Source organism: Chamaea fasciata, unplaced genomic scaffold, assembly GCF_029207755.1.
Source record: "Chamaea fasciata isolate MVZ Bird 193981 ecotype frontalis unplaced genomic scaffold, bChaFas1.0.hap1 SCAF_1, whole genome shotgun sequence".
Taxonomy (NCBI): domain Eukaryota; kingdom Metazoa; phylum Chordata; class Aves; order Passeriformes; family Sylviidae; genus Chamaea; species Chamaea fasciata.
Window position 1 is genome coordinate 64909584 of NW_027094086.1, and position 17107 is coordinate 64926690.

The following is a 17107-nucleotide window of genomic DNA, read 5'->3' on the forward strand; positions in this document are numbered from 1 at the left end:
AGAATTGTAGTGCAGGACTCAGTGTTTCAGTGACTCCAAATTTGTCTACTGTGCATTTAACGAAAACAAAATAATCCTTACTGATATGGCGGGGTAGGTGTTTGAGCGTAAGTTTTTCCTGCACCAGCAGGGAGAACAGATCCCACAGGCCAAAATGCTGGTGTTGGTAGCAGCTATTCCAACTCCCTGTCTCTGGTTTACTCTTACAGGTATGACTGTAGCAGTAATTTGCCCTGTTTCCCATTTATTACTGGTGGCAACACAAAAGCTGGGAGTTCATCAGGTTAGCTATCAGCTGTCCCATGGCAGTGGCAGTTTCTCAAACCAACTGTGGATGCAAGAACGTTGCATGTGAAAGGGGGTGAGGCAGCCTTCATACAAAATTTCACAGGGACAATTTTACACTGTCCCTTTGCAGGCCTGCACCTTCTGAATACACACACTGAAGGCCACATCCTGCATTACCTGAAACTAGTGAGGAGAAGAGAGCAGGTGTGGCTTTGGCAGTCCTGTTGGGTCTGTGAATGAACCTCTCGTAAAAAATACCTTCAGGAAACTGCCCTTCAACCAGGAGGAAGTGCTGCTGGCTAAGTTCATTTATAATCCGAAGTCAGATATCACACAGGAAAACTAAGCTGCAGTTCAATCTTAATAAAAGCAGGAAGATGGAATTGGGTAATGAAAATCTAGTTACTACAGTGGAGACCAGTTAAAGAGACAGAAGGCTTTACAGGAAAAAAGACATTTCTACTGCAAACAAGCTAAGACACGCTCTATTCGTACAGAGGCCAGCGCTCGGGTAAGCAATACAGAATCAGACCAATACTTTAGAAAGATTTAAATCTCTGTCTTGATATCATATCAATATATTTATATATCTATAATTTAGAATATACTATGTACATATCCAACACCAGATTGCAATAGAAGTCTTAAAACAAGCTGATAAATTATTCTATAGATAGCTTTGGTTGGAGAATAGCTTAAAGATACATGCAATATGTTTCAGGAATACTGTGGATAGATAATTTTGGTTTTTTACATCTTATGTTGCTGAAAGACATTGGTTTATGCAGAAATACTGGCCCTGGGAACCAATTCCCATGAAGAGTAGATCTTGTAGGGGAGAAAAAGATCTACCTTATTCTGAATGCTTGTACGGCTGTTATTTCTTGTAGTTATTATTTTCACATACCAGACCACACTTTGGGCAGTCTGGGTACTGCACTTGTCTCTTCCCCAGAGCTGTTTTATGCCACTGTCTTTAAAAGAAACAGCATCACTTGTGGCAAGTTTGGGAGGTGGCTCCCAGCCCATAGAGGCGGCAGCAGCAGCAGCAGCCTGGCTCTGCACCTCTGTCCTGCCCCAGCACCTAAACCTCACTAGAGCAAACCTCCCACCTGCCTCACAGCTTCTCAGTCTTCCTCCAGTGTGACTGAATTCACACTGCTGCTGTGGTGGCACCTGGCTGGACAGCAATGTCTCATGTGAAAGGAGAGGTCTGGAACAGTGTCTCTTTTTAAAATGAAAAAGCCACCTTAATTGCCTATGTTACCTTACAGCTTAATTTATTACACATTACTTTAAGAGTCTTCATTTACAAATGAAGTCACTTCATCTAAATACAGTTCCAACACATGGTACATAATAATATATGATGGTTTATTGTAGATGATGTTAACAAATGACTTCTATCTAGAAATTTAACCGCAGCAAAATTCTTTGTTTCTGGTTTCACAGGGTATAGATAGAGATCCGTGGTATGTGACTGCTGAGGAGTTTTCTTCTTTGCGAAAGTATGTTAAAAGACCTCATAAAGATCCCATTCCACCACAAGAATCATTAAACAGTAACCAACAGAACTGTGAGAGTTCATAGACTTTTCTAAAGTGAGTCAAACAGTTTTGTTCACCAGAGTTTCTGTCTCTGGTGAGCAGCTCACTGCAACTCCATTAATAAGTGCATTATTTTATTTGCATGCTTTAGCTGTCTTCAAGATCCTAAATTGTTATCTTCCGAGATCCAGATGCATGCCATATGGTGTTTGTGCAACTAAAAATGAAGGGATCTAGTCTCGTCTCGATGTGTGGGGAATCCCTGAACACCAAGAGAAGAACATATCCTTAAGGGTTAAAGGAGGGAACACATTTTTATTTGATTACAGGGCTTATGGAAGTGCCTTATATTTGCTACAAAGAATATAAATCAAAAGAGCTGTAGATTGTTTTAAGATTCTGGAAAGGGTTTATCTTAGTCTGCACAGTGCCACCCCTATATATATCTTTCTCTAGGAAGCTGCTTTCAGACTAAATTATAAAAAGGAGTATTTTTGTCTGCTATAACACAGAGCTGCACAAACATCCTGTTCCTCCACTCCAGCCATTGCAGTGGTGCTCTACAAAACTGGGATGGAGAGGAGGTTTGGCCACAGGAAGCCACAGACCTGCTGTGACTGCAGCTCCCACATAAATCACATACTTTGTACTACCTTAACAGCAAACATAGTTAAACACAAAGCTCGAGTCATATCACAGTATTTTTGTGGAGGGAAAAAAGAAAAGGAAAGAAAAAAAGCGCCATAAATTACACAGCCACTCCCCCACCATATATTGCCTCAGTCCAGCATTTACAAGTAGATTTATGAGACAGCACTATATCCATTGCACTTTCTTCTCTACATAATTGCAAATAAAAGTGGGATCAATTTTAATATTTTTCTAAATAATCATATAAAAACTGTTAAGAGACCTAAGCCATCACCATGGCTTAGCTAAACAGCCAGAGCTTTCATTAATTCTGGGACCAGGAAGTGGAGAAGCAGATTGTCTCACCCTGTCTCATTAGGGAATGCTTCTTACAGATTTGTGGTGCTGTCTCTGAAGAAGTAAATCCTGTGCCTCTTCAACAACCTAATGTCAGTTTATCAACTCTGAGTGGCAATTTCCACTTGGTAAATTAAATCTATTTTGCAATCTGTTTCACTATATTTGCCATTCAGGACAGTAAAATGGGTCTGTGAAAAGTATTTTCCTCTAAACAATTTATGATTGTCATTTCATTTAATCTATCCACCAATATTTTAGGTGGATGCTAATATGAGTATTCAGATTTGGCAGCTTTTGTCATTTAACGTGTACCCAGAATTGCACCAGATTAAGCTCCTTTCCATATAAACCAACAGCAAACACAGGTTCTAATGATACAGGCTTTACAAACCATTAGGAATTGAGTAATACTATGCAAAATGAACACTGCAAAGCAACTTTCTGGATCTACCCAGGACAGACATTTGCTGGAGAGCAGACAGAGCAATCTGGCAGAAGCATGATCACTTACAAAGCCAACTTACCTTGCATTAATGAGGTACTGTGCTAAGCTGATGTTTGCAGGGGATCCTGTGATTGTAACTTGTCGTTCTGCGGAGCCTTCTGTGGCATTAGCAATCTTGATCTGCGCTCCTGACATCTGCCTGATTTCATTTATCTTACTGCCTTGTCTGCCAATAATGCAGCCTATTAACTGGAGTGGGACAAAGACTGAGATTAGTGCCACGGACACAAGCAAAAACCACTTAACTGCAATCTGTAGTATTGCTAAAAACATGGTTATGAGCAGCTCACTAGCAATACAAAAAGATTTTTGCTCTGCTGTTTGGGAGGAATCATTAGTGCAGTCTATTGGATCTATGGTCATATGCCTCTAGATCCAGTTTTGCTGCTACTTGGTTAAGTCAGTGTCTTATTTCAGGTAATTCAAGACTACTTCATTGTCTCCCATGGCAGAAAATGTCCGCGTGCTCTGATGATGAGAAAACCAAACTACAGCCCTGGCACAGACTTGCCAGTGGCAGCAGCAAGCCAAGAGCAGCTGGAAGTCAGGCTGACCATCCACAGCTGCTGCGTGTGGCTCTGCACCCTTCCAGAGAGCTGACAGCCCTACACCTCCCTGGGTACACGTGGTTCTTGCTTGGCGAGGTACTGTGCATTAAAGTCAGTGGGATTTACAGCTCTCTGACTGCAGGCAGAAGCAGGCAGAGGAAGAGACTGAAATTTGTCTGCCTTCCTTTACAGAAGCTTACCCAAACTCTAATTTTGTGAATAGAAATGAGCCTGAACTCTGCATGTGTCGTGTATCCCCGGGTGTTGCTCCTCCAGCATGGAGATCCCCCAGGTGCAAGTGGGCATGGAGCCAGCAGCTGAGGCTGAGATATTTTGGTTTCTGTAAGGGTGAGGAGGGGGGTTTTGTTCTGTGTTAAGGAAGGATGGGTGCTGAGAAGCTCAGCCATGGGCAGAATGTGTAGAAAATAGAAACTTATCTCTACAAGTCTGTGCATGCTGGGATAATGTTGCCAGTTTTGCAGAAGGATATGCCAAGATGCAGAGACTGCCCTTCCCCTCCCACTCTTCCTACTGCTTCAGGTCCTGCCGTGTTACCCTTTGTGGTACTGTAGTACTTGGAGTAACTGGCCAGAAACAGATTCACATTGTTCAGACATTTTATCAAAAGAAGAAAAACCTCCGAACGCAATCCTTGCTTCAGACTTGGGGACAAACAGAAAGTCAAAGTGGATACCCAGGCAGCTGAAACAAAGACCAAGTTGTGACAAGTACATGAGGAGCAACCACGAGGGGGGAAAAATGGGGTGGCAGGAAATGCACACAGGATTTCCCATCCTGTTACAACAGGAGGGCCTTGCTGAGCTCCCGGTCGTTATCCCAGGGATCTCTCTAGTGTGTGACTGACTATACATGCCAGTGCAGAGGACTGGTGTGTGCTTCACCAGGAAGCCTCTGGCCTGTCTGTGTGTGCACCAGTGTGCCTGCACTGGCTACCTGTGGGCAGCACAGGGATCCCTTAAGCCTCTGCTTCTGATGCCTCAGTCTCACTGGCCTCTATGGTCTGCAGGGAGCAAAGCTGGCGCAGGCCAGGAGAGCACCAGAGCACAGGCAGAGAAGGAACCTGCTGGGTCACTCAGCAAGCTGCCACTTGTATGTGCTGGGGGTCCTCCAGTGATGCCCAGCTTGTCACCCAGGTGGGTCAGTGCAAAGTACGTGCCATCTCCTAGCTGAGTTTGAGTTAGGTAGTGAGGATTCAATCCACCCTGGTCAAGGACACTGGTGATGATGGTGTCTGGATGAGAGGTTTGGTAACCTTTGGCCTGAAGCTCTCCAAAGTCACCCTTCATTGCTGTGACAACAGGATGCTTGGACACCTTCTAAGACACGGCCTGTGGCTTGTCACACAATTCCATCTGCCAGGCAGGAAGAATAGTAGTGGTGAGGGCTTGCGCTCTCTCCGGGGTGCCTTTCTCATTACATGTTACTTACACCAATTTTGAGCAGTATCTGAGTATTCAAGAGCTGATGTGTTCTTGAAGAAGTTCAAGGGACATTTGGTTATGGGCATTTGGTTTTACATAGAGACACATGCCTGAGATGCTTTGCTCTGAGATGGAATCATGTCAAACTGCATCCAAACACCTCTTGCCCATTTGGGAGAGGAGCCAAACCTACCACAGACTATGTTACCAAGCCTACTATACACTGTAGTCAAATGCTATACTTACTAATAAATATACTCATCAGTGGCACAGGGTCCAGGGAGGCCTGTCACTTGTGGTGTGTCCCAAGGTTCAGTACTGGGCTCAGTATTGTTTAACTTGTTCATCAGTGACTCAGATGAAGGGGCAGAGGCCTTCTCAGCAAGTTCCCTGACAGCACAAACCTGGGAGGAGTGGCTGGTACCACAGAGGGCTGTGCAGCCCTTCAGAGGGACCTGGACAGGGTGGAGAGATGGGCAGAGAGGACCCTTCTGAAATTCAACAAATGTGGGGGCTGACCTGTTGGAAAGCAGCTCTGTGGTGAAGGACCCGGGGGTCTTGCTGGACAACAAGCTGTCCATGAACCAGCAGTGTGCCCTTGGGGCCAAGAAGGACAATGAGATCCTGGGGAGCATTAAGAATAAATAACACTGCCCCCAGATCAAGTGAAGTCATCCTGCCACTACTTAGCCCTGGTGGGGCCACATCTGGAGTGCTGTGTCCAGTTCTGGGCTACTCAGGAAAAGAAAGACATAGAGCTCCTGGAGCAGGTCCAGTGCAGGGCCACAAAGATGAGTAAAGGACTGAAGCACCTCTCTTATGAGAAATGGCTGAGGAAACTTGGCCTGTGTAGCCTTGAGAAGAGATGACTGAGAGGTGACCTCATGAATGTCAGTATCTGAAGGCAGGTGCCAAGAGGGTGGATCCAGGCTTTTTTTGGTTGTACCGTGCAATAGGACAAGAGACAATCAATGGGCAAGAATTGATGGACAGGAAGTTCATCTGGATGTGACGAAGAACTTTTTCACTGTGTGAGTGACCAAGCACTGGAACAGATTGATGAGAGAGGTTGTGTAGTCTCCCTCACTGAAGATATTCATGAACCATCTGGACACAATCCTGTGCCATGTGCTCTAAGGTGACCCTGCTGGAGCAGGGAGGTTGGATCAGACAATGCACTGCTGTCCCTGCAACCTGACCCACTCTGTGATTCTTTGAATATTTCTATTATAAATATCTATAATATACACATATGTACATACACACACACATAGTATGTACAGGTATATGCATATGTATTTTGACTCTCTCGAGACTTGGCTGGAAGAGCTCATATCAGATGTGCATCAAGGCTTACAGACCACCTGAGCAATAGCTGCTATCTCTGCCTTTATGCTCTGTAGTCCATCTGTCTGACAATTGCTTTTGGAACCAGTTTCTTCTTTCACTGTCCAAGGGCAATGGCAGTGACTTGCAGAGCTTGTTGATGTATTGTGTGTAAGTATCACCATTTGTTTGTACACCCCAAAATTTCAACTGGTGTACCCTCCTTCTTGATCTGTGAGCACCAGGTAAAAATAGTTCCCTTTCCACTTTCTCTAGATCACCTGTGTCTCTCTTCCCTGACCTCAACATACCTCATTTCTCCTTGTGCCAAAAAAACTAGAAACAAACTTACCCAAAAACATATGTTCTGCTTTTTGCCTTTTTCTAGCTTTACTCTGTTCTTCAGTAAAGTTCTGCTGGCACAAATGGAAACAGCACTGAGTCATCAGGAGTCTGGGCTCTTAAAGGGTGGGATTCAAAGGTCTCCTATAATTCCTCCCACCTTCAAATTACTGATGCCAATAGTTGTTCCCAACATGCTATGGCATCTCTGGTTCAGGTACCTCTCTTCCATTTTTTAAATCCTCCCCATAATGCTGAATATGAATTCTTTACGTGTATATATATATATATATACATACACACACATTTTCCTATAATGCTAAAGCACTGACAGAGTCTAATAAAAGAGTTCAATGCTGGAGAGCATTGACTGCCACAGGAAAAGGCATGGAGCTTTTAAACACTGGCAAAAAAGAATCAGTTTCCTTTCTTATAATGTAGTGCTTGTAAAAAGGGCCAAGAATTAGCCTTTGCAACTTGGTATCTGCTGTCAGGAGCAGAGGGGTTGGCCACACCTGTCCACAGGCACTCATGGTTCCCCCTGGTTCCCCACTGCCAACACAGAGGAAGTCCATCTGCTTTGACAAAGTCTCTGCATTAGTTGAGCAAGCAGATGCTCATCATAAAGGAGACTCTTCAATCTCTTTTCAGAAAGACAGAGGCTGAAACTCAGCTTCAGGTTGGAGTTGGTCTGTTTTATGTTTTTCAACTAGAAGGTCCGGGGCAGAGTACTCTATAGGGGGAAATATCTGATGAGGCAGAATATAGTTCTTTACAAACTTGCATCAGGGTCTGGAAAAAGATGTTTAAATATTCTGTACCTCTTAGGAGTAAAACAATAATAATGTTAAGAAATTTCCTTGCCACAACAATGCAAAATCTAGACCATAATAATTGCACAGACTCTGCAGTAAGCCATGTAGAAAACTGAGAAAGCATGTGGCCTGCTCTGAGAACATTTTGCACATATGGGTCCTACTTATTGGCAGGGAAGTATTTAAGGTGCTATAGGGAAATAAAGGCAATTTTTCAAGTCTGCCATATCCATCTTGGATGGATGAACACTTCTGTTTCTATGGAGCAGTGATGAGATTTAACAGCTGCCTTAAAATGCTCTTGGTGCTTTCTGTGGGGTAAGTTGTTTCCTGTTGCCTCTCCCTGACTGCCTCTTCCACATATATGCAAAATATGCCTAATTTTAATGAGACAGATTTTTAGATTATTATTGGTTTGTTCATTTACTCTCAATGGATGTTTGAGGTATTCACTTATGAAATCTTAAGACATCTAATATCTACACCTAAGGGTGCCATCTTCTTTCTTTTAAGGTTCTTTTAAGGACCTGTTCATGCCACTTTATTTTGGGATTTAGGTGAAACATACTTATATTGTGTAACTTGGGCAGCAGTGGAAGGACAGACAAGATCCCAGCAAGGAAAGAAAGGCAACCAAATGCCCCTGTAAGAGGCTTTGATGAGCAAAATGAGATACTAGGTAAGGACCAAGGTGACTTCTGAGATGAACTGGGAGAACTGTCCTCTTTGTTCTCTTTTTGGAGTTACACAGAAGTTATGAAAAAGCCTAGAAAGGCAAATCTTCTGAATTCATTATTTGAAGAGGAAGCCTCAGCTTTTAGCATGTGGAAAATAGCTTTCTGTAAAACGTACATTTTTTTATTCTTCAGTATCTCTTTGTTATTGAGCAACAGGTTAACTGCAATTGTCAGCATACAGTATGAAGAAAGCAGCATCATGTTGTTACAGAAATTATTAATAACAGAAAAATCAATTTCTGTCACTGCCTAAATGCCAGAGGGAGTGAGGAAAATTTATGTTAATACAAAGCTATGTAATTTGTAAAAGGCTATTAATATCTATTTGCTGTAGACCAGGCTCTCTAGTCTCATTGTCTTTATATCTGATTTGCTCTATCATGTTTTTACTGACGCATGCTGATCATTGTCTTGGTCTTAAAAAGTATGAAAAAGTATGTAGCACATGTAGCTGATTTCTCTGGTAGCTGCAAAGCATGTAGATATTTGCAAGTCTCATGGTGTTCTCATATGTGCCGGACTTTTTTACAGATTAGCACAAATGATAAGAAAGCTGTGGAACTTGTGCAGCACAGGGGATCCCTGGAGCTGAAGCAGGCAGGGGACAAACCCTGGGCAGCTTCAGGGCTGCCTGCAGCTTCCTTCCCCTTCAGTCACATAAACAATCACTGTGCCACACTGACGACCTGTCCGTCAACACTGGGACTGGGAGATGCTCACTGGGAAAACAAAGTCAAATTGCCCACGCAGGCTTTGCTGCACAGCTGCTGCTGCCTCTCCCACCCTGACCTCCCTCCACACACACAGAGCATCTGATTGATGGTGCTGGTGCCTTCCCACCCTGCTCCCTCATTGCCTCATTTCTCTTCGAATCATTAAGGTTGCAAAAGACCTCTGAGATCATGGAGCCTAATGATTAACCCAGCACCATCCTTTCACCCCTAAACCAAGTCCTCAAGGGTCACATCCACAAAGTCCATTTGAACACTTCCAATGTCAATTTGAACACTTCCACCTGTCCTTTTGAACTCTTCCAGAGATGGCAATTCCACCACCTCCTTGGGTAGCCTGTTTCAATGTCTGACCACCTCTCCAGTGAAGACATTTCTCCTTATATCCAATCTAAACCTCCTCTGGTGTAACATCCTGAGACCATTTCCTCTTTTCCTATGTCTCATTTGGGAGAACAACTTCCACCTGCCTACAGTCTCCTTTCAAATATTTACAGAGAACAGTAAGGTCCCTCCTGAGCCTCCTCTCTTCAGGCTAAACAACCCCAGCTGCAACAGCAGCTCTTCATGACGCTTGTGCTCCAGACCCTTCACCAGCTTCATTGCCCTTCTCTGGACTCACTTCAGCACCTCACTGTCTTTCCTGAACTGTGAGGCCCAAAACTGAACACAGTCAGTATTTGAGGTGTGGCTTCACCAGAGCCAAGCACAGGTCCTGCTGGTCACACCACTGCTGACACAAAGAAATATATTTTTGGCACTGGGCTGCCTGGAGAGCAGCCCTAGTGCAGCTGTGATGGGGACACGGGACACCAGAATGCATGGCCACACTGGGAGACTGCAGAAAAGGCACCTGCAAAATTCCCAAGCAGCTTCTGCTCCCTGATAGGACAAGAACCTGTTCTTCCCTCTGCTCCGGAACCCTGGGTATGCACACACAGACAGGCACACAGAGTTCAGGTGGGAAGCACCAACCTTTTGGTCCTCTAATGCATACCTTGACACCATCCAAACATCAGAACTCCCCCTCTCTGCCTGTAGAGCTCCTGCAGGCTCTTCCAAAGCCTAACCCCATGGGCTTGGCTTTGCTCCTTTAGCAACAACAGCAAGACACACACTGCATAGCCAGAAAAACCTTCTGTGAGAAGCATCGTGCGGATTGTGTTTGCTTTTCATTGACAGTGCTGAGCTGGGGCATTTCACACTACATGGATGAGAAACTGATGATTTAAAAATTTTTCTATTGCACTACAGGACCCAGGGCCAACTTTCTCCCTCTTTTTCTCTGCTATGAACCCCAAAAGAAGGTAGGTCATAAGAGTGACCCTGGATTTACATCTCTGATGGCAAGAACAACATTTGCCTGAAAGTGAAATTAAGAAATTTGTGCTGTAAGGATAAAGAAGGTGCTCCTAAAAAATACTCAACATAAAATGAGCTTGGTTGCAAAGCAGGAACTGCTAAATCAGCTGGGAATTTTTTATGTAACAGAAAGCTTAAGAAATCACAGCACTCACACCTCCACTTCTTTGTGATTTTGTAGTTTTTTCTTACGGTAAGTCATTGCCACTGAATTTAACAGGGATTGTACAATATTTTAAGTATCTCTTAAGTAATATAATTGCTATTTGTGATCCCACTCATGCTTCAAAGCTTTTTTTTAATGGAGGGGAAAACTGGCATTTTCCAAGTGACTCATTTGTAAAAAGACTCTAACCCTGTGTGCAATGAAACTGAATTAAAGGGGAAAGCATTTTTATGTGATGCCCAGCATATTGGGCATTTTGAACTGTTTTAAGATTCAGCACCATGTTGCTCATGGACACTGGGCTTGTCAATCACAGCCAACCCAGAGCTGCTGGAGCAGGAGTGTTTCTAGCCCTTGTTTTTTCAAATAAACCCCTATACTGCACCTTTGCATTTCCAAAGCAGCATTTTGGCTCAGGAAAAATGCCATCTTGGATAAGTGTGGGGTTCAGTGGAGATGGGCATGGAGGACTCCAGCCCAACACAGAGCACATGCCGCTGCACATTCTTCCACCCCCTTTGGCCCCTCTGCTGAGACCACCCGTGCCAGTGCCACCTGAGAGATGAGTTTTGGGAACCCAGGCTTCCGTGAAGCCGGTGAAGCCCCGTGGCACTGGCACCGAGGGGCACGAGAGAGGACAGTCACTCCTGCTGCTGCCATCCAGCACTTCACCAACCCCTCACACCCCTCCCCACAGGCTGAGTGCTGCACAGTTTATTCTGGGGCTGGTGTTTACAGATCAGCCAAAGATTAGAGGTGTCCCCTCTGGTGGCAGAGGAGTGAGAGAAGAGAAAGAGATACGGACTATTGGTCCACTTACATCATTGGGAATAGTAAGTTCATGGGAACTGGTTGGAGTAGTGGCATCCAGTCCTATTCAGGGGACAGAGGGAAAATGTTACGCCAGCTGTTTGCAAGAAGGGCAAAACACAACAAATGAAATTTTAAAGAAGGAAACATACAGAAAGGAGAGGAAAAAAAATAAAAAAGAAAGGAGCAAAGAAAAGTTGAGAACTGCTAGTGAAACAGAAAAGCAAAGGATGCAAAACTCAGAGGGCTGGGGTCATTTTAAATGAGTCTTATTTTAATTAACCTTTAACCCACCAAAGCAACAAATGTCAAATGAGATTCCACAGGGTCATCATAAAAAGCTTCTAGAAAATGAAGGGTTTCCTCTAAAAATAGTCTCCAAAGCTTGTTCTAAACACATCAATTGAGAAATTAATGGATGGCTGAAATTGGACCTGTCTACTAGGAATTCTAGAATATGGAAAATTAAAGTGAATGTCAAATGAATAATTAGTTAAACAAAATACATATTTATGAAAAATAATAAAAAAAAGAAAAAAAGGCAAAGAAATTTACCTAAGAAAATCTGGCAACTATATGTGGGATTAGTTGCTGAAGAAATGTTGGGAAGGGTAATTTTGGAAGGGAAATGGACAAAGTACTCTAAGCTGCATACATTTGTTTGTAAATTGGGTGGACAAAAGGAAAATGCTCAGGAAAAATGGAATTACTGCTCTAACACACAGTAACATTACAGAAACGTACATCTCACAAATATAACCAGGAAAAGATTAAGGAGCAGGATGTTAATGACAAGAATAAGGAAAATATAAAGCTAGGAAAGGCCATTTAGTATTGTAGGTATTTTATCAGATACATCACAAAGAAACAAAAGTATGTTTTGATGTAATGAATTTTTCTCTTCTCCTTTTTTCTGTGTTTATTGTCTTATCTGTAAAGATATGCCAAAAATAGAATTCTAACTATGATATACAAAAAATAAATATTCTAGAAAAAAGTGTCTCATTTTGTTTACATTCAATTATGAATTGCATAAGGTTAGTTCACAGTGAACATCAAACAGTCAAGTTGCTCACAGAATTTGTGATGTATGTGATAAAATGTTATTTGCCATACAAAGCATGTACCAGTACAGATGCACTTCTGTGAAGTTTTTAGATGCCAAGCATGTATGTTGTGAAGCACAGTAAAAATGTTCATTTGCAGGCTTAAGTGACTTCTCACTCTTCAATCAAGGATTCAGCCTCAGCTTTATTAAGTATGGAGCAAATTTTAAGTCCTTAACTAAATCTCCATAGCATTTTGTAGCTATATTTGCGTTATCTAGTGGAAGTGAGACACTTGTCCCAGCAGTGATGATTACAGATGCACTCAAGACATTTGGCTGTACAAGAATTCAACTTTCAGCATGCCACAGTTTCTTTAACTGGTGTTTCTGTGCCATGAGTACAAACTGTTTTCCCATGTTTGCTTCTCTCTGATCCATGTCACCAAAGCATGGACAAGAAGCACGCCCAAGCACTTCCCTCAGAACCAACTGGTACATACTGTATGGTCCACAATAACTTTGTGAGGATTGAACAGAAGAAACTCAGGGCTTTTAGCCAAGGGCACAAATGAAGCAGTTGTGATTAATAAAAGTAACAAACAAAGCACATTTTAGTAATGATGAAAGGAACTGTAACAGAGGTACGGGAGGGAAGAAAAGAGATTAATATGTAAAAACAGAAGGATTGCTGGTCATTGACCACATTTATTATTAAAATGATGTAATGACCACAGGAAACAAAGCTGTTAAGAAGAAGGACATCCCCAGGGGGTCATGGGTACGTACCAGGGAAACCAGGGGTGGTCTGCCCAAGGGGAGTAAAGGGGGGATGCTGCATAGCCAACTGGTGAAGCTTGGTCAACTGCAGGGCAGGATGGGAAATTAGAACTAACCAATCAAATGGAATTATTTCAGAGCAGAGAAACCATCTTACGTGTTCTAAAACTGGATTAATTAAAATTATATTGAAAAATAAAAGGTTTAATCATTCATTCTAATCTACCGTAGAGAAAAGAAAAAAAAAAACCAAACTTGTTATAAATGACATCTCTACTGTTATTACATGTAATGGCTATTGTTAATATTAACTAATTACTGTAGAATTACATATTAAAAGAACTCAAATATATCACATGCAAAAAAGACCAAGAAAAATGTCATTTGTTCCTGGGCCATTGTACTTTCTAGCAATTACTACACAAGGTAAGAGATGCAGCTGGGCTAACACTTGGCTATACAGTGTGTTGGTCAGGAAAGGTGTCCTTAGGTGTCTTTATTGCTAAGTGTAGAAAGCAAATGCTGCCCAGAACAAATAAGAGGGAGAGGAACAAAAAGGGAGTAATTTACATGTGCTGGACTCACGTCTGGATGAGGGATGGCATACTGCCCCTGAATCGTGAACGCCTGGAAACAACAAGCACAGTTAAGACATGGGTTAGTCAGGTGGGACAAGCAGCATTCCTGTTGTCATCAGAAAAACTTCCCATGGCCCACCCCCAGCAAATGCCACCTGCACTGCCTTCCACACTGAGTGAGGTTTAATTGTCTTGTGCTGCTCGATAACCCTTGGTACAGTACAGAAAAGTCTCTGTCAGGCTGCCATGTTGCAAGCAGAGAACGCCAAGTGCCCTGCCTGAGCTCTGATGGTCTCGGCCCTCAGGACCTCTCTTCAGTCCAGCTCTGTCTGCTGAGAGCAGAGCTGAGGACACTGAGGGGGTCGAGGAGCACAGGGGGTGGCCAGTGACACCCCTGCACCTAGGGACATGCTGATGGCACAGCAGCAAGAGGCACAGTGAGGAGGGGACAGACCAGAGGATGCCTGGCCCGTCCTCCAGCTCCTGACTGCCACGTGTGTGCAGAGCCATGTGCCAGCCAGCTCTGAGCCACCTTGTCTGGTTGCTGACAGCCACAGATGCCAAGTGCCAGCAACAGTGTCCCCTGGGGCACCTCACGGGGTTCATGCCCAGGCTGCTGTGCCAGTGAGCACGTGTGCTGATGGCAGCCTGTCCTGCAGAGCCTGGGCACAGGGCTAGCAGGCCAGTTTGGAGACAGGAGCATCATGGAGACCCCCCATCACAATGGGTAGTCTTATCTTCCACAACAAGCCAAATATCCTCCCTCCAAATCCAGCCACTCTGCACCACAAGAGCAGTGCAAGGGATGTAGTTTCTGGCATCATTTCTGGAGGCACTGGGGTGAGGTGTGGGGGCAAAAAAGCATGAGTGAGGGTGGCATGCCTGGCACCAGTTAGCACAGCCTCTTTGTCACTCCTGCTGGTCCTGTTCAACTCTGCAGAGGCCTACAGAAAACAAACTGCAGAGAGTTTATGATTTTCTATTACGTATGAAGGAATGGCATGTCAGAAAAATTTTAATGTGCTTGTACTTAGGCAGGAAAGCAGAAGGACAAATTATAACATAAATATTTGTAGTGGGAGAATTACAAACAGGAACAGAGCTGATTAGCTTAGTTTGCAAAATGCTTATTTGACAAAAGGCCTCTTAGAAAGTAATGAATCCTCTGCAAATGATAAAACAATTCATTTAATGGAGTTCGGATATTAAAACCTTTAATGTCTCAACTGCATGATGCACATTTCTGCAGGAGAATTTCCCTTCTGGAGAAGAAACATTTAATTTAGTTTTTAAATTAGTTATAAAGCCAGGCCACAATCTGGCAAGCATTATGCACATGAGCAGTTTTCAAGGGAGAAGTGTGTGTACCAGGCTCTACGGGAGGTTCATGGACAAACATGCATGTGCATCTATAGGGAATGGGCATCACTGATGGGTTATATATCACAAGAAAAGGTTCCAGTCCACATAAACAAGTGATCACTACCATCAGTGGGTCTAAAGGAAACATGTATTCAAGCAAGTGAAACTTGTTTAACTGTTTCACCAAATGAGGGCAGCCTGAGTGGGGAGGGGACTCTGTGCTCAGCCAAGCACAGCAGCAGCTTCAGGGAGGTTACAGCTGGGTCCATGAGCACACAGTAGGTTTGGAAACCACGCTCCGGTGTCTGAGCGTCTGTGCTGGATCACAAGTGTCTTTTCTGGTCTCAGCTTGTACTTCAAACGCAGCTGAGAGAACATCTTTTACAAGGCTCTTTTACAAGGCTGTTTTCCAAGCAGTGGTCTGCAAACCAGCAAGAACCCATCACAAAAAAGTCATAAGCAAACCTAATAGAGGTCACCCTTTCCCTCATCATTCTTCTCCCTCATACTTCCATGTGTACATAGAAGGAAGCAAACAAACTGGAGAAGTAACAAAAACAATGAACATTCAGTGCTCAGACCAGGTTTACTTGGTTGCTTGGCAGTCCATGAAAACCATCAAACCAGAATGGACAAGATGGGTCTTGAATTTTCTTCCCCAGAAAAAAAAAAAAAAAAAAAGAAAAAAAAAAGAGAGAGAGAGAAGGAAAAGGTTTTAATTTCTTAGGCTGCCAAAACGTCATTTGATTGATTTAGCTTGAGAAAACAGTCTCTGTCTCATTTACCCTTTGTCAGGGGAACCATGTGTTTTGGGGCTGAGGGCTGAGGCTTGCTAAGCTCAAACCTGATTAGAAGCTACTAAGACAACTGTCCTGTAATGGTCCACTAAGCACATGGGCTTATGGATCTAAGTCAAGGGCAACTTCCTACTGACCAAAGTAACTGCAGGGATGACCTGGTCTGCACATCTTCCTCAATTCAGACCATCATACTGGAAAGAGGCATAAAGCAAAGCTGCACCCTCTGAGTGCCCATTTAAACACCAATGTAGCACATGAGGTAGAAATTTCCAATTTAACCATTGCACATGCTAAATAAGGGCAGAGCATGGCAGTGTTCAGTTTCCTTTTAGTTTTGTTATGCAGTGCAGTATCAAAGAAGCACAAGAGAATTAAAAGCAATACTTAGAGTGGAAGAACCCCAACTTCTTAAGGAAAGCCAGAGATTATATTTTGCTAATGTTACTTATTTTACTAAGTGTTAAACAAACAAAATCCTTTCAAGATAGCCATGATGTAATTTAGAATAGAAAAGTAAATTTTGATAGCTTAGCTGCAAGGTTGAATGGAACTAACAGTGCTAAAAAAATTGGTTTTGGTATTAATTTTCCACTTATGAAACCTGGTTAAAGTGTCTTTCCATACTGGTGTCCAAACACACCTTAAGCATTTTCTTAAAAATTCTGCTTAGTCAGAGCACACAGAAATTCAAAGCAAACAGAAGGTGTCTCCTTCTTACACTCTTTCTCACATCAACAAGGTTGCATTAGAAAAGTGGGAACACTTTTTTAACTGATAAAACTGAAGATGACAAGAGCTATTAGATCTGAAAATAGGATACTGTCAATTATTTATACAAACTGCTCAGCATCCTCTAGCAACAGTTTCAATGCTTTTGAGTTATCATATACGGTCTTTGAAGGCAATGGCAATTACAACATTGGTAGAATGGGC

The 17107-nt window shown here is 43.1% G+C and overlaps 1 protein-coding gene across 21 annotated transcripts in view; it reads right to left on the minus strand.

The window, feature by feature from the left end:
* The window catches only part of LOC136290773 (poly(rC)-binding protein 3-like), a 498211-nt gene that overhangs the window by 15491 nt on the left and 465613 nt on the right, over positions 1-17107 (minus strand). For 17 of the 21 annotated variants that reach the window (XM_066185213.1, XM_066185223.1, XM_066185098.1 and 14 more), the window contains 4 exons: positions 14005-14061; positions 13444-13519; positions 11620-11672; positions 3350-3519 (listed from right to left, as the gene is read on the minus strand). In XM_066185213.1, coding sequence (XP_066041310.1) covers positions 3350-3519; positions 11620-11672; positions 13444-13519; positions 14005-14061 — 356 coding nt within the window. Of the gene's footprint in view, positions 1-1523; positions 2098-3349; positions 3520-11619; positions 11673-13443; positions 13520-14004; positions 14062-17107 lie in introns of those variants that run through there. The other 4 variants (XM_066185233.1, XM_066185195.1, XM_066185204.1 and 1 more) reach the window with 3 other exon arrangements.